General features: G+C 39.6%; 3 protein-coding genes across 3 annotated transcripts in view; 2 read left to right on the forward strand and 1 right to left on the reverse strand.

The window, feature by feature from the left end:
• Positions 1-2,776, forward strand: part of mansc4 (MANSC domain containing 4) — a 4,780-nt gene extending 2,004 nt beyond the window's left edge. The window contains exon 3 of the mRNA XM_085412727.1: positions 1,027-2,776. Coding sequence (XP_085268853.1) covers positions 1,027-1,862 — 836 coding nt within the window. The 3' untranslated portion in view covers positions 1,863-2,776. The remainder of the gene's footprint in view (positions 1-1,026) is intronic.
• A 1,554-nt stretch (positions 2,777-4,330) lies between these two features.
• Positions 4,331-21,877, reverse strand: mrps35 (mitochondrial ribosomal protein S35). The gene is made up of 8 exons (XM_085412728.1): positions 21,523-21,877; positions 18,374-18,426; positions 18,027-18,194; positions 9,969-10,029; positions 9,734-9,873; positions 8,108-8,217; positions 7,950-8,019; positions 4,331-4,827 (listed from the first exon to the last, which is right to left on the reverse strand). Exons 1-8 carry the CDS (start codon positions 21,653-21,655, stop codon positions 4,558-4,560), a joined length of 1,005 nt encoding a protein of 334 aa, XP_085268854.1. The 5' UTR covers positions 21,656-21,877; the 3' UTR covers positions 4,331-4,557.
• The window catches only part of kcnq1.2 (potassium voltage-gated channel, KQT-like subfamily, member 1.2), a 184,289-nt gene continuing 180,456 nt past the window's right edge, over positions 21,707-25,539 (forward strand). Inside the window, exons 1-2 of the mRNA XM_085412726.1 lie at positions 21,707-21,808; positions 22,942-23,176. The gene's annotated coding sequence lies outside the window, so the exon portion shown is untranslated. The remainder of the gene's footprint in view (positions 21,809-22,941; positions 23,177-25,539) is intronic.

The raw sequence follows: 25,539 nt of genomic DNA on the forward strand, positions 1-25,539 counted from the left end.
ATTTTATTGGGGGGGGGGGGGTTATATTGGTTGGGTCTGATCATTGAGGGGGTCATAACCCTCCTGGAAATTACACCCCTGGAGAGAGGTACAGCAGCGGGTGTCTACAGCAAAACATGGACATGATGGTGTAAATAAAAAAAGTACAGTCAGATTTTTGATCCATCATGCAATGCCATCTGGAAAGTATCTTATTGGCAATGATTTAATTTTTTTGCATGAAAATGATCCCAAACTCACTGCCTAATGCAGTCGATGTATACCTGGACAATAAAGTGTACAGTGGAACACTTTTAGTCATGCATTGGCCTTCCCCAGAGCCCCCAACCTTAATGTCACTGAAGCAGGGTGGGATCATCTTGACAAAGAACAGAACTAAAGGCAGCCAACACCCAAAGAAGAGCTTTGAATGTCCTTCAAGAAGTCTGGAGAACTATTGCTGAAGACTGCTTAAAGAAATTACAAGAAAGCTCACTCAGAGAGTTCAGGCTGTGATGGAGAATAAAAGTCATTATATCAAATACTGACTTTTGTTAGACTTGTACAACCACTGTTTTTACCTTGTATACTGCATTTCCATGTAGGTTTACATGTAGGTAAACTGTTGCACCTACTTCACTTACTTTAAAAAAAATGTAAAGACATGAGTTGTTTGTAACTTTTGCATAGTACTATGTAAAAAATATGATTGATCAGTCGATAAAATATTTATCCAAGTGACCAATAGTAGTTAAAACGATCCCCACCAGCGGCAAAGCAAATATATACGACTGAGAATCAAATATTTCTAATATTTCTTCTTCTGATTTTAGCATGTTGCATAGGAGATTCCCAACTTCAGTGAAGTAAATTATCTGAAAATCGTTTTGCTTCCAGCTTTGCTTTTCTTGCAAAAGATGCATAGCATTTGTAGTTGTCACTTATTTTGGAATAACAAAAAAAATCACTCGCTATTAAACGTTTAGATAAAAACACCAGCAAAAACATGAAAAGCAAACAAACAAGCACATTTTTTTCGTATTCTAGGTGTGGATCCTGATCTGTTGGTGTTTGGAAAATACTTCACCTCTAACGTGCGTGTGTTACCCCACCACTACAGCCGCAATAACGCCTCAGAGCCATTGCTGTCAGACAAGCGCCAATTTATTCATCCGCCTCCGCCCGTTAAACCCTCCACTACAGCTGGCAGAGTTCATGCCCCCACAGAGGCGTCTGTCATTGCCACCACAGCACTGCAGAGCACCGGTCAGCCTTTAGCAGTTTCCACAACTACGACTGCTGTGCCTTCCACTGAAAAAACTCCCCCATCTTCAAAAAAGTATGCACAAACAACAGCCGCAGTTGTCTCCACCACTTCTCTTCCAGATAGCATTACTCCATCTCCTTCATTCACCACAGTTAGCACTCTGGGCCATTACAATTCCAAGATTCTGTCTGCTTTTTCTACCACAAGTCCACAATCCCCAGTATCCACCCCTACCCGTCATCCCACCGCCACTTTCTCTCAGTTGGCCAGCAGCCCTCCAACTTCTGCAGCTCTTATAAGCTACACAGAAAGCAGCAAGCTGTATCTAAATGAGACCAAGGGCAACCATGGGAGGAACCACACAGTAAGCAACGAGGGAGCCAGTGGAGATGACACCCTACCAGGCCTCGGACATGGGTGGTATGTGGCTGCTGACACCTTGCTGGTTGCTGTGGCCATTTGTATCACAGTGCTGCTGAGCTGCTGTTGCTCTATCCTGCTGGTGGTGAGCTGGAGGGGTCAAAGAAAGAGGATGGGACGCTACAGTACATCATGGAGAGGGAAACGAGGCTCCATGCGTCTGATAAAATACGTGCTGGTCAAGGAGAGCTCCTGAAAGTGAGGATATTTTGTAACATTGTTGAGGAAGAAATCCAAAATGAAAGGACAATTTACTTAGAATGTATATGATTACATAAAGGATTATTTTAGGTTAAAGTATTTTGTTTTATTCTAACTAGATGGGGATGGACAGCTAAGGCAGCTCACCTGTGTTTTCCAGTTCTATAAAAGCTGGACCAGATAAACTGCTTAGTCTCTTTCTGCCACTCCGACAGGACTCAACCTATTTGTGATGTTTATCTGTTGGTTAGATTATGTTAATTAAATTATTTTTTTTATTTCTGTAAACCTTTTGTGTGGACTTGCTCCTTATCACCTAATTTGTGCCAATTTGTCATAAATGGGGGCTTGTCCAGGATATTGAAACCTGTTGGTAAGATTAAAGTGTATGCAGTGTTGATGGCTAAGTTTAGCTTATGGTTTGATAAATACTTAGCCTAGTTTGGATATTTAACACTGTGACCAAAGTTTTAGGGACTTCCACACATGAATTAGATTAATTAATTACATACATTAATTAATTTTGAGTTATTTTTTTAGGCGATGTTGGAAGAGAGCAGGATTAATCCCTATTTTTTAAATTGGTCTTCAAACCAAATGTCTTTATCTTTTTGAGTGAGTCTAACCACATGTGTAAGAGCCATGCATCCCATCAGATTAAACTGGTTTATTAGGAGACCAACCAAGTTTTTTTTTTTTTTTTTTTTTTTTTTTTTTTAAAGTGAGCCTTGAGGCACCTGTTGTTGTGATTTGGCACTATATAAATAAAAAAATACCATGAATTGAATAGTGTGGTGGAGAATGTGGTTGAAGAAATTGTCTTTGGAACATTTCTGTTTTCTTTCCAAAAACTACAAAGTTTCTGGCTCGTTGGTGCCAGTGGAACTGGTGGTGCAAGCACTAACAAGTATATGTCTAAAGACTGAGATTAAGATTAGTTTGTACTCAATAAATAGGACTAGATAGCCTGCACTCTGTGGTTAGTTCATCACTATTGAACTTCTTATGAGTAGTCCTCCTTGCTCTCCTGCAAGCCTTACAAATGTGTTTGGAATTCTCAAAGATATTTGTGGTACAATTGCGTGCAGTAAATGTACACAACTGGTAAATGTATGATGGGTAAGAACTGCAATTAGTTCGGTTCCCTCTTTGTTAACGTTTTAGACATCTTGATTGGTTCGATAGCCTTGCTTTGGAGGAACCTTGTTGTATGATACTTTGGTTCATACTCAAACTTTAATTCCAGGTTTGTTTGTAGCTGGAATATTTGCAAAGAAGTGTGATGTTTGTTTGTAGCTGCAGGCAGGCCATATGGTGCTGGGATCATTGTGAGGAACTCTGGTGTTCATTCAGGGAGCAACGCTTTGATTTGCTGTTGAAATTAACCAGTTTTCTTGCAAGATTAAAACTGCTATTTAAGGGAGGAAACTTGTTGCGCTTTTCTCTATGCCAGTTTGATTTTTTTTTTTAAACAAACTGTTTTAAGCACCTTACTCTATGATACCTTCTTTACTGGTAGTTTCCTGTTGCCCTTCATTTGCTCTGACAAGGGAAAACCTGGGCTGGTAAGATGGGTGGAGTACAGGTAGTTTGCGGTTGCCACTTTAATGACTGGGTATATTTTTTACATTTTCTGTTACCTTGATTTATAACTTTTTAGGTTAAGTTCTAGTTTTGAGGTGGAACCTTGATTTTAAGATGGTGTGGGGGGTGACACCATCTCAATGTCTGAAGGAACTCCTGGCCTGTTATCAATTGCCTGACATGGGAGGATCGTCAGCTAGTGCAGATCCCTTGTGCCTTTCAGGCTATAGATTAACTGTTTAGTCTCTCTTAGACTCCACTTGGATTCAACCCATTTGTAATGTTTGTCTGTTGGTTAGATTATGTTGAATAAATTATCTTCTATTTAAGAAAACCTCTTGTGTGGACTCTCTCCTTTGAGCCAATTTGTGACATTAAGGTTTAGGTGAAACAACCAAAAACATAGCTGCAATGGTTCTGGTTTCATTCTGATGCAATGAATGAACACAAGAGCTGCCTACACCCATTTTCTTTAAGAAATTCGATATAGTGTCCTTTTGGCTGGCCTACATTTTGATGTACTTCAGTCACTTTAAATGTAATTGATGCCAAACCTCAAAACATTGGCCACTTGTCTACACCAGTAGTAGGTGGAACTTAATGGGCACTTTTAAGCAATTAATGACTACGATTCAAGGATTGTTTAGGTCATCAATTAGTCGTCTTTAGTGGGATTGATGACAGATTGCTTTTTGGATCTGTGGCTTTTAGTGTTTAACCTTTAATTCATCACACCAGGCTGCCCCTGACCTAAAAGTGCACAGATCACAGATGAAACTAAACGTACCTTTCAACAGCTTGCTGGTGAAAGCGTGCATTCACGGGGTGCTGTTCTCTGAATTCACAGTGCGGGAAAGGGATAGACGTTAGAGCAGTAACTCTTACAGTATGTTTTTATTGCGTTAAAGCATCGCCTTGTCATGAAACACTCCGCATACAGTTTTATCTTTGTATTAATGACCTCCTCGCATGCCAGTGAATATTTGTGAAAATATATACAACTAACACATTCAGACCCATGATGTTGAAATATCCTGATGCATTATGTACAGGGACAATTCCAAGTATGTAAAAATGTTTCTTCTTGTTGCTCTTGTTCACTGACATTACATATTGAATACTTTCTTGACTGCCTCTTTGTACTGCAGCATGCTGCTCTCGCTCTCCCCTTCGTTCTTCAGCCGTGTGACCGAGTCTTTATAGTCTTGAACGTCTTTCCTTCCCAGCAGCTGCTGTCGCACTTCTTCACCATCTCCCTCTCCTGCCACTTTCATGCGTAGGAGTACATCCAAGATATTCTTCTGAGACGGGCTGTCCTCCCAACTGTAGTCCTCCATGTCTGCCACAGTCTTCTCGGCCTCCCAGGCCTCAGTTTTCTAAAGAAAGAAAGAGAATAACATTTCTAACTTTAAACAAGCAAAACAAATGACCACAGGTTAAATTATGAAAAAGAAAAAGAAAGTTTGGATTTGTAATTCAAGCCACATTTTGATTGGAGTTCTGGTTCAGCTCTTCCCACTCTTTGAAGCTCCTCTCACAGAGATGGTATTTCCCATATGTAACTCTCCATTTGCCGCCTGTCTCGTTCTCATCACATTCCCTGAAGAACAATACGACCCATTGTGCAGCAGCTTAAAGCAGGGCAGCAACAGGGTCCTGCTCGCAGGTGTTTGGAGGTTAATGACCATCATTAGCTACATATATGTATATTTGATCCCCATGCTGTCTCCAGCAAGTCCAGATCTAGTGACTGAAGAGCAATCAATACTTCAGAATAGGTAAGCAGCAGCTATTCTACTGTTAATCACAAGCATGAAGCAGTTCTTCAGCCTTGTGACTGAGTCTTAATGAATAATAGCTTTACATTTTTTGGAGTGGGTTTGCAGCTGACACACTGACGCTCTAACATTTTATTTTTCCACATTTAGAGATTAATACAAAATAAAACAATGCAAAGTGTTGTGATGTTTGCTGTATGCAATGCTCAGTAGTTTGATCAACAGGCAGGATATTTGATAGCTCACCAGTGGGTTAAATGCCCCCCAGTTTCTTGAAATGACAGGTGCTAGGCATGCGGGCACAAAAGCAGGCAGAGTGCCTCTTAGTGGTAAATGCGTGTGCATGTTGGAGGCAGCTTTGAGCGGTCAGCCCAAACGCTGGCCTGAATTAGCACACACTGGAATTAACAGGCAAAGTCCATCTCTCTGACTGAGGAGATATAATCACCTCGGTGGCTGCTAACAATTGGCCCCTTTGTGAGCTATCGTTACAACCTGATCAGTACGCCACTCTCACAACTTCCACAAGCCTGCTGGACAAGCACTGTGCCTTCCATTGTGTGTTCAAAAGGGCAGTGGACAGTGTTTTGCTTCCTGGCTTTAACAGCCTTTTCTCAACTTAAACTGGCTAAGCCATGTCAGGAAGAGCTCCTAAAGGCAGAGGTTGCACAATCGTGCTCTTTTATGTGGCTGGCTGCAGATTCATGCCAACAGTGCCTAAGCACTGTTGGCCTGGTGGCACACCTCTCCGATGTGGCATGGTTTGCTTAATGTGAATGAGTATCAAGGTCAACACCTGAGAGGGGAGTCTGTTTTCTCCTCTTCTGTGGGTAAATGTCAACTGGACAATGCTGCTGTTTGCCATCCTTCTGCCCATTCAACTCTGCTACCTCCCTAATGGGCTTTAGTCTCTCAGATCGCTAAGCAAGATGGACAAGATTGCCCACAGTGAAAGGTGTGCCATGTTGCTAGTTGTACGTAAATGCCACCAAAGATGAAACGATATGAAAACATTTTCAGTTTTTGTGTAACTTGGTGTACCCCAGGCTTTGACCCAGTTTCTCTTCCTTACAAATGGCTTCTTGACAGCTGTCATTCGACTGAGACCATTTCTGAGGAGACTTCAGTGAACAATAGATGGACCAACTGAAGGGTCAAAAAATGTTTTGGGTCCGTGTCGGATGTTTGCTGGATTTTTTTCGTTTCTTAAGGACATGACCTTTAGATAATGTTCATCTGCTGTCGATAGTTTTTTAGGACACTTCTTGTTTTCTACTCTCCCATTTTCCTCAAATTTTTTTAGGGAAACACTGCACACCATGTCAAGATATGCCAAGTTTTAGTAGCTCTTGGGGAACCACCTCGTGGCTACAAAAATACTTTACATTTGTAGATGTAACTGCAGATTCAACTAAAGAAATGGGAACAAGTTAAGCAGTTTTGTGACATGCTGTTATTAACAAAGTGCCTAAAAATACAATTAAAATCAGTTGTTTGCTAATTATCTGTTATGTGTAGACACAGCAATGGTTTAGCCCCTTAAGTTACTTGACCTGTTGTGCTTGAATGATTCATATTCTATCAAAATTTAAACTAATGTCCTCATGTGTGGATCTGGCACAAAAAAAAAAGGTAATTCTTTGTTTTTACATTCATCAGGTCCCAATCAGCCCAAATAGCAAAGAGAAATTAAAAATGCATGCCATGAAAGAGTTCAGGTCTTAGGAGGTTATTAAAAAAGAAAATTTCCTTTGGAAGTGGTCTGAAAATTAGTGAAAAAGTAGCCAATACCCGAAGATTATTTTAAAGACCTTCAGAAATGCTGCAGAACTATTGCTCAGGATTACTTTTAAAAAATGTATAAGAAAGTCAAAATATAACGAAAGGGGGTTACTCAAGATCTCAGCACTGCATTTATTCCAATCTGGGGTGATCATGATATGATCATGACAAAGAAGGGATTTCATATGAAAAGAAGCTACAAATATAAAAATATTAGAAATCTGAAAAAGAAATGCCGTCAAAATAAGACTTCACTGGCTTTTCTGCTAAATGGTCTAAGGTACCAATTTGTTGGTATCTAGTGCAGGAGATACTGTTTTTTCTAAAATATTGAAGTTTTGCCTTTTGTCCTCATAAACCAAATATACAAGACAACACACAAAATCTCCCCCACATCAGCGCTGTGTTTATATTTCACATATCCACACTAAAAAGCAATTATTTTAAATTACATATCTTTTTATAATGGCAAAAAATAGATCAAGTAAGAACCCTCCGCTGATGAAGGCCCTGTGACACTTGTACATTGCATAGAGTGGTGCATTAGGTAAGACATCATGATGCATTTGAACTAAAACCTCTCCAGGGCAAATGCGTTAAAAGTGACAGCGGGTTGTAGAGGGTACGAGTAATGCCAGACAGCACCTGGCCTTTAAATGAATGGATGCTTGTTGAAAGAAGACAAAAGGTTAGAAAACAAAAAGAGAAACTCAAGTGGACGTAGAAAAGGCACAAATATCCCATCTAACACCAGGTAGAGTTGCGGAGTTGGGCCGAAGACTTTTACCATGGATATCCTGTTTGAAACTGTGAGTTCAGTAAGTCCGACTCACTCAGTTTACTGCTCCTTCAGTATTCAGTCACTGAGGCCAATTTATCGGACCTCCCTTCAGTTGACACAAGAACTAGTTAGAGTGGAAGAAAAATGTACAACTTACCCAAGACTCGTGGTAGAGAACTGTGAGCAGATACATGGCATAGTCATAGTTCTGCTGTCTCAGCGGGCAGCTAGCAGAGAGGAGAAGAAAAAAAAAAATGTACGAGGACATCAGTTTAATCTTCTTTTAACCCTATATTTTCAGGAAGAGGTGTTTACCTGTCAGTTTTGATGGTGAGGACATCTGTGTTTTTGCAGTATCTCTCGCCAAGGAGTTTGATCATTTTCTTCCTTGCATGGTCATCTAAGTTCAAACTGGACAGCTTTACCTTGAAAGTTGAAGATGTGAATAGATTACCACATAATTTAAATCTAGTCCTTCCGTGACACTTCACTAAATAAAGAGACGTTCACAACGAGATTAGGGCAAATGTGATGTGCTTATGTGCTATAACTCCACCATACATCTGTCTCTAAGGATTTAAGAATAAAACCTAAAGTCTGAACTGCAATATGTAATATTTATTTTTTTAACCTTTGCAAAGCTTAGACTGCGTGGATTAAAAAAACCCTATAATTTTTACAGATCAAACACATGCCGTGTCCCAGAATCACATAAGCTGCTTGTAGAGATGATAGATTTTACCTCCACTGCATTGTTTATGGCTCTGCTTTGAACAATGCAACATTACTCCATTTATAGGTAATACAAAGCACAGGTGAACATTTATTTTGTGCACTGCACTGAGGTACTGCTGTTACAAACATGCACAGAGCTGCTACAATGGTTGAGACTATGTGTCCAGCATAAATAAACCTCTGTCACAGAATTGATTTCCAGGATTTTCCTCCTATAAAATATTAAACCACAAATCAAAAATAGAAAATATATGTTAATTCAAATATTGATGCCCCCCACCCCTCTTACAAATAAGGGCTTAGTCAACTTGTTCTAGATTTGGAATCTAACTGTGTGAGATTTGCCCTTCAATCTATCTCCCTGCCTAATCCACCTGGATTACTGTTTAATTCCTACCTTGCTGATATAATCTAAGGCAATGTGTCAGGAGCAGATGGCTGGCGATTAATGGTAAAAAAAACAAAACAAAAAAAAGCCAAACATTCCAGTCTGGGAAAGAAATCGCACATTTGTCAAAGGCAGTTTGTGATGCAAAGCAGGATTTCTTTGGCACTTTTTGGAGTTAAAATGACTACAGGCAGTGTGATAGAATGGGACAAGGAAACAACAGCTTTGTTTGTCAAGGTTCAGCTGAAGGAAGTTGTGTTTTTCTCTCCTCTACCCTTAACATCACCCTGTAAAATAGAACACAGGCCCAGTAACTTCACAATTAAGAGGGCATTATTTATTACATTTAATTGATTCTTGCAGTTAAGTTAAAGAGACGTGCATTTCCATGTATGGTCCTGCTCATAGGGAAGGATTGCATATTGATGGATTAGTTTTGGGAGGGGGATTAAAAAGAATATTAAAATGTCTCAGCAAATATTATTTTTAAAAAAAATGTTGTTACTTCTTTTATTGAAAACTAAAAAGCTGCCAAAAACCCCATAACAATTAACAAGAATATTGACAGAGCCTTGGCACAGGAAATATAAAGTAATGACCAAAGACTAATCTCTCTGTTGACTCAATAGCATCATTTTGCAGATTTTAGGTCACTAGACGATGAAGATCTTTCTAGGAAGTCAGACAGACACGATGTCAGCTGGTGATTATGTATCCCAGTAAATCTTTAATCTCATTTTACATGTGAGGTTTTTGATCACCTGTACATTAACAAAACCCAGTTAAAGTCAGCATCAAGTAAAAATGGCAAAACTCACTCTGAGATGGACGATACGAGCTGAAGGGTTTCTGAGAGAAGGGCCAGCGGACACATACTCTTTGCTCTCTAATTTAATGGGGAAATGCTCATCACACTTGGTATCAGTCTCCAAGGCAGAGGGCCACTCTGTACAGAAAGCTGATAGCACAGAAAGGCATTTAAATGTGCTGCTGAACAATAATGAAAGAAAGAAACTGCTTTTCTCTAACTAGATTAGTAAAATATGAACTTACGTTTCAGAGCTTCACAGTGTTTCTTAATGGCTGCTGGTGTCAAATGTAGAAAGTTTGGTATCTGAAACAGAGAAAAAGAGAAACGTGACAAACTTTCCCTCTCTTGATTTCACTCTCTTGGCAAACTTAAATCAGCAAGTCTACAAACTGTGAAAAAGTATTTGCCCACTACCTGATTTCTTTGTTCTTTTGCATATTTGCCACACTTACATGCTTCAGATCAAACAATATTAGTCAAAGATAACCAGAGTAAATACAAAATGTCATTTTTAAATTTGGGTGTGGGTAAGTTGGGTTAACTTGAACAGAACCTTTCTGACAAAGTGAAGCAGGCTAAAAAAGCAAACAAAAAATAAAACAAACCACAGTTAAAGTCATCCACAAATGGAGAATAACCCAAGAGTGACTGGCCTATAAACATGTCCAAGAGTCCATCAACGACTCATCCAGGGGGTCACAAAATAACCCAGAACAAGACTTAAAGAACTACAGTTCTCACTTGGTTCAGTTAAGGTCAGTGTTCATGATTCAACAATAAGAAAGAGACCAAAAAAACGAGTTACAAGGTGAAAACCACAGCTGACCAAAAAGAACACAAACCCTGGTCTCATCTGCTGAAAAAAACAAAACATCTCCATGAACCCAAAGGACTTTTGGGAAAATATTCTGTAGACTGACAATACACAGGTGGAACCTTTTAGAAGGTTCGAGTCCTGTTACATCTGGCATAAAACTAACACAGCACTTCATTAAAAGAACATCAGACCAACTGTCAAGCATGGTGGTGGTATTGTGATGATGTGTGGCTGTTTTGCTACATCAGAACCTGGACGTCTTATTGAAATTGATGGAATCATGAATTCTGCTCTCTATCAGAAAATCATGAAGGAGTTTGTCTGGATACTTGAGGGTGCATGGGAGTTTGCCCAACCAGTCTACATGTGTTTTGTGGACTTGGAGAAGGCATTCGACCGTGTCCCTTGGGGTGTCCTGTGGGAGGTGTTGCGGGAATATGGGGTGTCTGGCCCATTGCTACGGGCCATTCGATCCCTATACAACCGTTGCAAGAGCTTGGTTCGCATTGCCGGCAATAAGTCGGACTCGTTCCCGGTGGGTGATGGGCTCCGCCAGGGCTGCCCTTTGTCTCCGGTTCTGTTCATAATTTTTATGGACAGGATTTCTAGGCGCAGCCAAGTGGCGGAGGGTTTTCGCTTTGGTGGCCTCAGAATCTCATCTCTGATCTTTGCAGATGATGTGGTTCTGTTGGCTTCATCGGGTGAGGGCCTCCAGCTCGCACTGGAACGGTTCGCAGCCGAGTGTGAAGCAGCGGGAATGAGGATCAGCACCTCCAAATCTGAGGCCATGGTTCTCAGCCGGAAAAGGGTGGAGTGCCCACTCCGGGTCGGGGATGAGTTCCTGCCCCAAGTGGAGGAGTTCAAGTATCTCGGGGTCTTGTTCGCGAGTGATGGGAGAAGGGAGCCGGAGATCGACAGACGGATTGGGGCTGCAGCTGCAGTAATGCGGACGCTGCACCGGTCCGTCGTGGTGAAGAGGGAGCTGAGTGTAAAAGCAAAGCTCTCAATTTACCGGTCGGTCTACGTCCCTACCCTCACCTATGGCCACGAGCTGTGGGTAGTGACCGAAAGAACGAGATCGCGGATACAAGCGGCAGAAATGAGCTTCCTCCGAAGGGTGGCTGGCCTCTCCCTTAGAGATAGGGTGAGAAGTTCGGCCATCCGGGAGGGGCTCAGAGTAGAGCAGCTGCTGCTCCACATCGAAAGGAGCCAGCTGAGGTGGTTCGGGCATCTGACAAGGATGCCCCCTGGGCGCCTCCTGGGTGAGGTGTTCCAGGCATGTCCCACCGGGAGGAGGCCCCGGGGCAGACCCAGGACACGCTGGAGAGATTATATCTCTCGGCTGGCCTGGGAACGCCTTGGTATTCCCCCGGATAAGCTGGAGGAGGTGGCTGGGGAGAGGGAGGTCTGGGCCTCTTTGCTTAGGCTGCTGCCCCCGCGACCCGGCCCCGGACAAAGCGGATGAGGATGGATGGATGGATGGAGTTTGTCTGGCCTTCAGTTTGTTTTTTACTTCTCATCCGTAAATAATCTGCTCTTTCACGTGATTCAGTTTATTTTGAAAAGTCTCAACAGGATCTTGAGCTTTATTGTGAAAGGTTTATGTTGAAAATAAACAAGCGGACACGCGACGGTCTTACCATCGCTGTTGCTAACGACAATGCATAAAAACAGGCGCTTGTCCATCCATAGTGTGGTTATATAAAATATAAGAGAAAGAGAGAACTTTAAGAAATTAATATAGCCACTACAGTGACCATCAAAACGATGAAAAAAATATTGCCGTAAACAGTTTATTTTGCGACCGCACAAAACAAACGATTGCGTAAAATGAAACTATAGACGTTTTTATATCGTCATCCGATGTATTTCGTTATATCGAACAGCCCTAGTATGTCACATTATATTTGCACACACACTAGAATAGATTTCTTTACCGCCAAGTCTGAGCTCCTTAGAACAGCTGAGTATGATCTGCATGATACAATCTACGTCCAAACTATCATTCATCTATAGATGACAAACAGTTCATGACCTTTACAACAGAGCTTGAATTATATTCAGACATAAACATCACCCATTTCACGTGAGTGTTCAAAAGCAAATCTCTGGGGCTGCATCAGCTGATTTGCAATCAAGTGGGGCGCCAGAAAGTATGTGTTAAGAAGTTAGAACATCAACAAAAAGCTGAAAGATGCAGTTGAAAGCAGTTTACTGATAAAACATGAGCATGGTAACAAGAAAAGCCAGATGCTTTGATTTTAAACCACTGAGTTGGTACAGATTAGAGCTGGGCGATATGAGATTTTTTCATATCACGATATGTTTTTTTCATTTCAGGCGATAACGATATCTATCACGATATAAGCCAAATAACTATATTTGTAAGATTTAAATGTGCCGTTGCTCACAAGTAAAATGTGAAATAATCAGCAGCTTGTTTTTATTTAAATATTTATTTCCCATAATAAGTTCAACAGGGTAGATGTACTTAAGGAACATGAGACTTTTTCAGATAAATAAAGGCAAATATTGCAAACTACACAAAAGGCAGCCGCTAAAGCGTTTAAGTTTCAAAATAGAACAAACGAAACAGACTAAATTGTCAATTCCACTTAGAAACAAAATATTAATTCTAAAAATAAATCTTAGTTTGTTTTACAGAAGAACAGACAAAACTGACTAACTTTTGTCAATATCAAATAAACTGAGAACTAAAAGGAAATTCTCAATCTCTCCTTGTTGTATAGCTGAGCTTTTCAAACAGTTTTAACAGTTACTTTAGTCTGACAAAAGCCGAATGACGAATTAGCGCTTCCAGTCAGAGACTGAGGCTACGTCCACACGTACACGGGTATTTTTGAAAACGGAGATTTTCCGTTTTCGTTTTAAAAAATAATCCCGTCCACACACAAAGGGAGAAATGAAGGAAAACGCTGCTATGAACATGCCAAAGCAGCAGGTGGCGCTAGATTCCTAACCGTGCAGAAATATCCGGTTGTTCAGTCTGACGTCACTAGCCGTGTCTGGGTCTAAACTCCGCTGCAGGTCCATATATCAAACGATCACTGTGGCATTACTGAGAGTTGAAAAACTGTCTAAAGTCTTTCATCTTTAATAAAATGATCAGCGTTCTGCTCTACCAGGTGTAACAATTGAGTTTAACATCCAGGCATCCATGAAAACGGAATTTATGACATTTAACGGAGTTAGAAGTTAGCAGGGAGTTAGCTCGCTAGCTTCTATCTAAATACAATATAGCATGTCCTGACTGCGGGGTTTTGGAAACAAATTAAAACGTACAGCTCTGCTATCACTTCCAGCATAAATGAAGACAGAAAACTAAACAGCAGTGACGTTTGTAGGGTTACTGAAGTTGGGCTAGCTGGTATATAATGATGTGCTACGTGACCGCTAGCGACATAGCTATGTTAGCATAATATAAACAAGCTAACTTTTTTTTCCACTCGATAAAAGTTAACGTGAGTGTTCTCGGTGGTCAGAAACAAATGTAATCGCATGGCAGGATGCTGTAAAAGGACCAAACTTCAGCCAGGAGAACAACTGAGATAATCCATCCACAATACGAGGTTAGTCATTCATATACTGCTGCATGGGCTGGGCTGTAGTTACATCCTAAGGTTTTAAAAACTGAGCTTAAATAAATGATTAGCGGTAATAAAAGCCGAGGGAGGTCAACATGGATCACTGACTGTTTTAGGAGCTTTTTGAGATCAAATAGAAGAAAATACATAACATTAAACATGTTAACAACACAAAAGCCATATTAAACGCAGACTACTTTAGACCCGGAAGTAGGATTCGTCGCGTCATCACTGAACAACCGGATTGGCCAATCAGAAGTCTAGAAGCCTCGGTGGGAAAACGTAAACAAAGCTGGGGCATAGAAGCAGAACCGAGTCGTATGTGTGGAGGGACAGTAACTGTGTGTATATGTAAGCATTTAAACACTGCAGAGAGTAGAATTAACAGTATTGTAGAAATTCATTTCACCGAAACAATAACGTGGCGCACAGTGTGACGCATGCACCGGTTTATTGTATTTCCAGACTTGCTTTCGGCACAATTTACAGTGCACGCTACTCTGTTTTTTGTCAGACTTGAAATAGCCGAAATACCTTCACACTACGGACCTTCTTTGGCTCTTCCGTTCGACAATCTCTCCGGCATTGGAACCATCATCTGTTTTCTCTTCGGTCACGCTCGGTTGATTTTTCTAGTTGGCACACTCATTTCCTCCATTACGCGCTGGCTCCATTACCCGCTGGCTGCTTCCCAAACAAACACACGTGCGGCTTGGCACTTGTGCTGTACGTAACAAGTCACGCGACGTGACGCTGCGGCTGTGATTGGTTCGGCTCTGCGCTACTTAATTTGGATTGGCTGACCTTTTTTTTTTTTTTTTTTTTTTGAGGACAAGAGCGGCGAGGTCTATCGCGATAGCTTAATTTCTCTATCGAGTAAAAGTTATATCGCGATACATATCGTTATCATTCTATCGCCCAGCTCTAGTACAGATGTTTAAAAAAGGTGATTTTTCTTGGTTTACTTTGTTTTATTAGGCATTCCCATATTTGTTTGAAAGATTAAAGAAATCTTTATTGCGAATGAGTAAAAACCGTTTTGAGGCACTTTAACCTCCATCTATCTGTAAATGAACACAAGCCTTCGAATTTCTCCCAGATGTAAGAGCTACAAAATGAATTCAGCATTAGCTGCTGCCATTACCAATATGGAAAAGAAATAGTAAAAACTTATATGTGATTACTCATGAAAGTGGCCACTTTCATGAGTAAATCATATAAGGCTTACATGATTTACTCATGAAAGTGGCCACTTTCTCATTACTTTCATACATTGTTTTAGTAAGTATCCAAAACATACAAGTTTCATTATATAATTTTTCAAGGGATCTTATATCTGTTTTCACTCTTATATGCTTTTCATACAAGTTTCACACAAGACAGATACAAACTTTATAAGATTTATATATATCTTTTCCATATGGGTAGTAAAGATCACATGAACCACAGACGGGCCAGTGACAATGAACAAAAAGAATATCAGCTAACACCAATGTTTGGCCAATAAATCAAGTCATCCATTATAACTTATTTTTTGAACTGAGGAATCGGGGACCACCAACTGAACTGACAGAGGCAGTGAGAGTCGATTTCAATCAAATATAACTCGTTAACAAATGCCAGACACAAAAGATAACTTCAATAAAAAAAAAATAAAAATAAAAGTGGAGCCTCACTGTGTGGAGTTTCCATATTCTACCTGCGCCTGTGGAGTTCTCTCCTGGTATTTGATCTTCCTCCCACAGTACAAGGACATGCACATAACAGTATTTGGCAATACTAAATTGCTGTAGGTATGAATGGCTGTCTGTCAGGCCTGCACGGGAATGACCACTAAAGCCTGATGTTATCAGTCCATATTAGCTTTGTCCCAATAAATTGGTATTGGCATTTACAATGGCCAAAAATGAAAATTTAAAAAGTAAAAGAGGTGGGAATAAGCATTGATGTGTCATAGTTTGTCCATTAGGGGGCACTCTGTAACTTCCCTGTTTTTAAACTGCATCGTTATGTTATCTAGAGATGAATTATATATATCTATGCAATATAATATATTAAACAAACGTTATGACTAGCTATATATATCTTTTGTGCGTCTGAAACAAAGGAAAAAAATATCGGCCAAAATATTAGAATATTGGAATTTTTAAATCATCAAATATCGGTATCAGTCTGGAAAAAAAAACTATACTGATCAGTTCCACTGTCTGCCTGTCCAGGATGTAACCCACCCCTTGCCCTATGACAGCTGGGATGTAACCCACCCCTTGCCCTATGACAGCTGGGACAAGTTCCAGCTCCTTTGCGACGCTGAATTAGATAAGCTGAAGATGACGGCTGAATGGTTGATTTATACCCTTTTCTCCTACTGAAAGCACATCATTATGCTCACTGATCCACCACAACACTCCGCTTGCAGAGGGAGGCCACTAAAGTGATGATAAACAAAGGCCCTCTAAATTCTATTCTTTTGAATAGAATATATCAAAACCGAGTTCAAACCATCTTCACCCTTAACCCCTGTTGGAGGTGTTACGTGTTTGTTCTGATTTAATTAATGGAGGATGTTGGAGTAGCAGAACAGAATTTGAACACGTGACAGTGCTAACCACTACATCACTGTGGTGCCCCTAAATACAGATATCTTCTGTTTTTAAAATTTTATTGGTGGAACTTTTTGCTCATTCTCCACATATTCATGTTTTTGCTATTATGATCTACTTGCACATTTTCAGATCTGCATAAATAAAAGCTTGGAAAAAACAAAAAAAATCTTATTGTACAAATCATATTAAGAGGATCCATAAAGTGTATATTAGAATAAGTTGGTTGAACCCGACCTTTCAAGATAAAAGGTCTGGATCTGAAAGATAAGCAAACCAAATATGGTTTAAGGCTTTAAATATGTATAAATATGTTTAAAATTATATAAAAAGGTTGAGTTTCTTAATGCCCCTAAAAATGGATTGCTCATCTTTTCATTCATAAAGTAAAACACAAACATATAGATGCTATCCAATGTAAATGCTGGAAACTGTAAGGTATATAATATATAAATCTATGGGCCAAAATGTTGGACAGCAGTTACAGAAATATCTACATCCCAGAAAATAGAAGTGACACATTTCAAACACAGAATCATTATAATGCTCTAGATAAAAACATTCAGCACTGAATTGTTCAGAATACGCTGCTTTTAAAGGGCATGTAAACAAAGTGAAAAACAAAATCCGCTTGATCCTTTTGAGTGAAGGATATTATAAGACAAACAATTATATAAATTATCCTATACTGACACCAAAGTAAACTTAATGGTTCACAGTCGTGGCAAACGATTACACAAAAACCCATCTATGACTTATAATTAAAAAAGAAAAAAACAAATCACCAAGCGTAACCAAGGGACATACAGCAGTTTAGCTCCTCATGATGAGCTGAGAGAATGAAATCCATATTGTTATGCTGCAGATATCCAGCTGTGATGGGTGAAACTAGCGGATCTGCAAGTGGCTTGAGTCCAGATAGAGCAGCTGGTGTCTGGACATAGCAGCTCAGTAATCCGGGCACAGAGATACAGCGACTAAAGCCATGCAGGAGAGCAAAAAGGGCTCAACTGGAACTGCAGGAGCACTCGCCAGCTTCAATTAACTCAAACCATCAAAGATAAACAAAGAGAATACATCCAGATACAGCCCAGAGTCAAACGTGTGCAGCTAAATGTTGTGTAAATAATCATTCAGTTCATCACAAAACCATTTGTTCTGTCATTCTTTATCAGATTAATTCATACTTTGTGCATATTTATCACTTTATCTGAGGAGAAAATGTTGTTTTCTTTAGGGCCTCTTTAGGGCATGCTGGAAGTAATGAGGTCTGACCTTGATTAGCTCCAAATTGCCTTTCTTCTCTGGAGGAATGCCCCCCTTCACAGGGTACCCCATCCTCAAAGGGAGGGGGACGGATCCTGGCCTGAAGGTCGCGGCCGATGGATAAACTGCAGTCCAGTCCTGATCCACTGGCATCTTTCCTGTCCTGGGCTCCCCTGCCTTTAACCCCACACAGAGTGCAAAGGAAACCATGAAGGAAAAAAATCGTGCCTGTGTGTGTCTTTATGTATTGTTTTTTTGTGGTGGTTGTTGTATAACCACAATGGCAACTTTTTATCGTATCATTCAAAGTGCATGCATTGTGTTACACTCAGTTTTGATAAAAGCTGCACACTCACTTCTCTTCTGGGCCTTCGAACAAAGGGTCCTCTACCACCTCTGTCTGGAAGGCCTAAAATAAAGTATCATATACATTATATTTTTATGAAAACACTCAAATAGAGTAAATGTCACAACGTTGTTAAACATTAGACTACATCTAGCAACTTTATATGTGATCACACACTCTTAACAAACAGTAGGTTGTGTATTGTATGCAGGACCTTTGTTTCACTTTTGCTTTTTTGCTCTTAATTCAGTTTGTCAATGCACAGATAAATAAACCACTGTAAACCAAGAACTCAGTTAACTTTGCTTTTAAATAAATTTAGTATATGTATTTCTTATATGGATAAAGTAAATGTGTAGCATTCATTTAATTGTTAAGTAATAAATATCAAATGAAAAAGGTGTTTGACTGAGTTAAACACCTAAAAATTATTCTTATTATCACTCTACATGTATGTAAATGATGTACTTGAATAGAACTTGTTATTATAATGAACATAACAAAATAAAAACAAAATGAGTAAACTATACTGAAGAAGTATCCCATGCCAACATGTTCTCATCAGTCTGAAAAGCTATCATTTTAAATAGCTATATATAGCACTATTATCACACTAACCTTCAAAACAATCTACCTTGAAGAGGAGGTCAGAGGTCAAATGTGACAATTTGTTAAAATCTTTATACAGCACTTGCTATACATTGACAACACATACCACACTTGTAAGATTCAGTTCTTTCATTATAATGCTTTTTCTCAATTTTTGATCAATAAATCATTACGTTGACCTTGAAGACATTGATGGATTAACATGTCTCTGCTCTACACACCTACAAAGTTTTATCAAAATCCATTCAAAACCTTTCGAACTACCGTGTTTACAGACAGACTGCCATGCAAACGCTACCAAAAACATAACCTCCTTGGCAGAGGTAATTAAAGTTTAGGACCATCTTTTGCTGCTACTTTAACTATTATTTTATCTCTTCTTTCCCCTTAGCCCCACAATGTATCCTAGCAGGTGGCTGCCACTCCCTTAGCCTGGGTCTACTCTTCCTGTTAAAAGGGAGTTCTTTCTTCCCACTCTTGCAAAGCACTTGCTCATAGTAGGGCTGGGCGATATATCGAGTTTTTTTAAAAATATCGATATATTTTCATACGAGATATAAGATGTGACAATATCGTTTATATCGATATAGTCTATGTTACGTTATAATTATACTTGTGGAGCCAAGGTTTGCCTCTCTTTCATCCACTTATGTCTCTACGCAACGTTACTCGGCCTCACCTCTCCTTCACTGAACACAACTCCCCCTCCCCCATAGCTTTACCTGCAGGCAATGACAAGATGAAAGAGGAAAATCTCCGTTAGCGAGTTACCTCGGATCGCCCCGTGCGTGGGGCTGGACGGTGTCAACGTGTTAGCGAGCTAACCGCGCTAACGAGCTAACCGCGCTAACGACATGCAGCCAGGAGGGGCTATATCGAGATATGAATTTTGGGTAATATCGCCCAGCCCTAGCTCATAGCAGCTTGCCTGATTGTTGAGATTCTCTCTCTATTAATTGTAAGGTCTTTGCCTTGCAATATAAAGCACCTTGGTGAAACCATTATTGACAGATGGAGCTATATAAACAAATATAGAATCTAGTTTTTACTTTTATTTTTGGTTAATTTGATTTTGGTTAACTGAAACGTTCTTTTCAAATTTACCTTTACTTTTTTGGTTTTAGTTAACTAGCCTTGGCATTACTCTCTTTTCTCAGGAGTGGAATGAAAAATTGGATAAAGGAGCCTTCGTTCATAGACCGTCTATAAGTATCTGTCTTTGTAGGGCTGCTCAATTAATCGAATTTTAATCACGATTACGATCTGGGCTTTCAACGATCATTAAAAATGACTGAGCCGATTATTAGCCCCTCCCTCGTACTTTACTCTCGCGCTGCTCCGTGTGGCAAATCGAGCGCACCTCTCTGCATTTCGAACACGTGTCACAACAATTAAGAGCAGCGGTCCCCAACCTTTTTTGCGCCACGGACCTGTTTATGCCGACAATATTTTCATTGACCGGCCTTTAAGGTGCCGCAGATAAATACAACAAAATAAAACTAGTACCGGTACCGAAAACATTATTACTAACACACATGAAAAGACCAAGGAAAACCGAGTAAACGATAAAAACGATAACAAAATAACGCTGAAAACCGATAAAAACCCTGAAAACTATACATTTCACACCTGAGCCTCAACTCTCGCGGCCCGGTACCAAACGACTCGCGGACCGGTACCGGTCCGAGGCCCGGGGGTTGGGGACCACTGATTAAGGGGACCCGAGGGAAGCGGAAGCTCGGAAAGCTAAGCAGAAGTTATTTGGAGAGGAGAGTGACTGCCGCTGGTTGAAAAGAGGTAAAAAAAAAAAACTAAAAAAAAACTTCAGTGGCGTGGAAACATTATGGGTTCGCGGAGTCAGACGTGGATCAAGTAGACATAGTGTGTAAACTCTGCTACAGTGTCATAGCTGCACCACAGAGCAACACTGCAAAGTTCACTAAACATAGATGTTTACATTTTTCATTTATTTTTTATATTGCAAACATTTGCACTGTTATCAGTATTTGCACACTATTTTATGACAATCTTTAAAGCCATTATTCAATACATTGTTATTGTTAAATAAATATCGTCAAATAATCGAGATCTCAATTTCAGTGAAAATAATCGTGATTATCATTTTTGCCATAATCGAGCAGCCCTATGTCTTTGTACTTCTGCTGCTACTGTGCCTACACATCTTTTTGCGAGAGCAATAGAGAGTTTTTTCTTGTAATGATGATCTGCCATAATTTACAGCAAGTGTCTATCTTTCGGTTGATTGTGATGAGCAGTGTGGTCACTGACAGCCCAGGTAGTGACACATGGTGAAGCAAAAACAGATATAGGAAGCTCAAAAGGACATCAAAGACTTTCAACAACCCAGACATGGTCACCAGACAAATCCGCTTTTCGTTTAACTAGTCACCTAAGTTTGGATGCTACAGAAGTCTACACAGGATATTCTATAGCTACTCTTGTTAATAACAGCACTTCATGCAGTTAGCTTAGCTTGCAGCTATGGTTTTGAATTGGCATAAATTCCCTTATAGCGACAGTGAAACTCACCTTTATTTCCAGAAGAAGAATTTATAGACAGAGCCGTTGCATATGTGGCTTTACCGGATGGTTTATTGAATCCAAGGAGAGGGATATTTATTCGACCTAGGGACAGAAATGTCTTGCTTGTGCGTGAAGCCATGTTTTCTCAGTGAACTACGGAAGCCAGCGAGGGACGGTCAAACCCGATTGCGAAGCTTTTTACTCAGCGCGGAGCAGCACAGGCGCAGTTAAGCGTTTAGATAAGAACACGTGTGAAACGGCTCACCGCGTGTCGTAAACACTGGTTTATCTGGTAGGTGATACTTTAACAAAGCAGTCATAATAAGATACTACTACAATGTTAATGGAGGTACTCCTGTTTCTTTGTGAGTCAAGTGAGAGGACGCTGCCAGCTGCTGCTTTTTGAAACATAGGGTGCGTTCAAAGACCGTTTGAAAATATTATTTAGAAAGTTGCAAAGCAAACAACTAAACAACAACAACAAAAAGATGAAAGTGTTAAACATCTTAATATCTTAACGGATTGGAAGTGTGGAAGGCTGTATTTTAAAAAAGATTTTGAAATCTGTTTTATGAATTTGGAATTTGAAAATGGTTTCTGAAATTCCTTTTTTATTCAGTTTTTTTTGTGAAATCGTTTTGAAGTATCTATTAACTGGTCAATAATTCATTTAAAAGTATTTGTAATTTATCTTTACTTTGTTTTAAATTAAAATATTGGAGAATACATTACTATAGTAATATCTAAATAAATAAAAGAATTAAAAATCTAATTTGTATTTAATTTAATGAGGTATTAATAAATGTTTATTCTAACTCAAATGACGATTAAAGGGCAACTAATTTCGTCATATTCGTCACTTTGTGGTCATGCTGTCACATTCAAAATATGTAGTAAAGTTTATGACTTCATGAACCTGTTCTGGTGCCTCTGAGTAAAAACTTATTCCCTTGGTTGTTCTCTTCATTACCATAACTAGATTTGCTTCTTCTTCTTTTTTAATTGGAAAAAAAACAACATGTGACGGTGGTTAATTGTAACAATATGCTAATAAAATACATTAGCCTTTCACAACATTAAAATATGCTTTGAATATTACCCCCAGCACACCTGAACAAGCAGTTCATTTATGAAATAACCTGGTATGTTCGTAAAATCAAAATGTGACTGAAAACTGAGCGTTTGTTATTTCGGCATCAGAATATATTTGAGGGCGTGACTTTCGATATAGACAGCACGTGATCGATTGTTTGCCATCGCTATTATTTTACTGAGTGACTGAAGAAATATCGATTGGATTAACACAACAACAAGAACAAAGTTATAACTGTCACTTGGTTGTTAGAGAACTTATTACAAAAACGATAAATCTGGTATATGTACTATATTTTAATTATATTTTAAGATTTCCTCTCGCCCGTAAAGGCATCGCGTGTCCTGGCAGAAGCGACGATGCTCTTCAAAGGGACAAGTCCTGCAGACTGCAGCCGCTTAAAGAACTGTGGCATCCCGGTGTTTGCGGCGTTCCTTATGTGTTTGAGCGCTGGAGCATCATTTCTATCTGAAGGAAGCGAGTACCTGGAACTTGCTGTGACACAAAGCAGAAAAAGAGGAACTTGGTGCCCCGAAAACAACTTGAGTTGTGGTGTGTAAGTTAAAGGTAAGGTCTAACGCAATATTCTCACGTTGTTGTTTAGGACAGCAGTGTTTGTGTAGTGTTAAGTGACGGAGACAGCACTTTCATTAAAACAGAATTTACGCACTTATGCTGCTTTCAGGAGTAATGTTTAACAGATGGACGGGGGGTTGGAGGTTTTTAGGTAGTGTGAGGCGTTTTATGTTTAAAAGCCCACACGCTATCATTTGATTTGTTATATGCCCCCACCTGCCCACCCACATGGGTCGGTTCAGTTTAACGGAAAGTCACATAATACTCTGTAACCGTAGAGTCCCACAGCAGCCTATGCATGTCTGGCAGTTCATTGTGTGCCTCATGACTGTGTGGTTTCCATTTTTTAAAGGTAGAAACTCTATCTAAAGGGAGACATGTGGCTCCTGTCATCACTTCCACCGTAGCCGAGGACAGATATGGACGGGGCTCGTTGCCTCCAATTAGATCTTTATTTTTTCCGATCCTTTTAGGTAACATCCGGTCATCTATCACACCGCCTTGTTGAGTATCTTTCCAGAGAAGACACTATATCGCCTACCCGCTGTTTATACATTCATTAATTGTACATATGATAGCAAGCAGAGGCTTTGATTTGGTCAGATGGAAAGTTGTCGACTTGCCAGAATTAGGTTGTTTGCCCCCATGCACACACAGGTGGTTGTTGTTTGTGACATGGACAACACAGCTTACTAACTGTCCTGTAGATCCTTCTTCGTGTAGAGTTAAAAGATCTGTAATCAGTGACTTCCTTAATGCTTACATTAACATGTGCTGGCCTAAAGTGATGAAGAGTAGTGCTGTAAATACTGCACATTCTGGTATTGGTGTGATACCGGATGTAATATACTCACAATATACTCTGTAATATACTCACATATCTATATTATTGCTAATATATATTGTAATATATCTATATCACTAAAGCACTTCTGGATGGATGCAAACTGCATTTCGTTGCCCTGTACCTGTGCATGTGCAATGACAATAAAGTTGAATTCTATTCTATTCTATTCTATACCAAGTAAATACAGGGACAGTATTGCCAATACCAGTATCTATACTTTAAAAAAGGCAGCTTATTTAGGGGAGAGCATGATTTATGAGATGGATCATCCTCAAATTCTGAACACATTTTAATGACCTTTAAATGAGTAAATTACTTTCCAAAATTATTAGTTAGTACAAGAAAACACCCTTTTGAGCTTTTCAGGTATTTTGAAAGAGAGTTTTTTGGAGACCTGGAATATAAAAATGCCTGCCACTAAAGCACTTCGGTATTAATCCTATTACAATAGTATCAATCTGATAACAATACACATCTGTATCAATACTGTCAATATTTGGAACATCCACCAACCTCTCGTGAAGAGTCATTTAGCATAAATTAGTTTTATGTTAGAAGGGCTCTTTTTTTTAAGATAAGATATTCTTTATTAGTCCCAGAGGTGAGAAATTCACATTTCTACAGCAGGAGAGTGGACAAGGCAAAAATAAATAGATGCAGAATAACCTAATTATAATAATATTGTGCAAAAAAAAAGTACAATATATAAAGTAGAGAAATATAATTTAAATAATTATGTATATATGATAAAACAATACAGCTGACTACTTTTTTGTGAATTTGTGTGCATCTTTAAGTAAAGACGCACAACTTTAACCTTGATCTGACTACATAAGAAACAAGTTGGAGAAAGGTGAGAAAGAAGCCACAAAAATAATCATTCACGTGGTTGCAGCCACCCAGCGCTTTAATCGGTCTAATTTTTGGGCGGTTGCACGTTGATTAAGCGTTTGCGGTGTGACACACTTTGTGTAACCAGCGCTGAAGGTGACATTGTGACAGCACAAGCTTAAATGCCGTCACTGGCTGCTAAACACACTGCGTTTTTTTTTTTCTCTGAATTTAAACTGAACTGTAACCGAGTGCACACCGCGCATCTGCATTGCCTTCCAGATGGAAGAGGAGAGAGGTTGTGACACCCATCAGCGATACTCTTAACAGGATGCTGTTTTTTTTTTTACAGTAGAAAATCTCCATCAGAAAGAGCTGGTGAAAATGGACTAGTGTGTTGACCTGTCACTCCCACATTAACTAGTGTGCGCTCGGGTCTTGGGAATATTATGTGCCTGTTACACTTTCATAATGCTCACAGCTTACAAGTCACAGCACAGCGGTCTAAGCAGCAGGGAGAGCTAAAAGGAATATTGCTGGGAATTCTTTACTTTCATTTTCTTTCTGTCTCAAACAAAAGAAAAAAAAAACTAGCAATAGCCATGACGCTATACCTTCTGAAGGTGCATCTTAGAGCAAAAACTAGGGCAATTAGAGTTACACAATGAAAAGCTTT

The sequence above is a fragment of the Rhamphochromis longiceps genome, linkage group LG7 (genome assembly GCF_057381845.1).
Source record: "Rhamphochromis longiceps isolate RC_006_pf linkage group LG7, R_longiceps_female_GT1.1, whole genome shotgun sequence".
NCBI lineage: Eukaryota > Metazoa > Chordata > Actinopteri > Cichliformes > Cichlidae > Rhamphochromis > Rhamphochromis longiceps.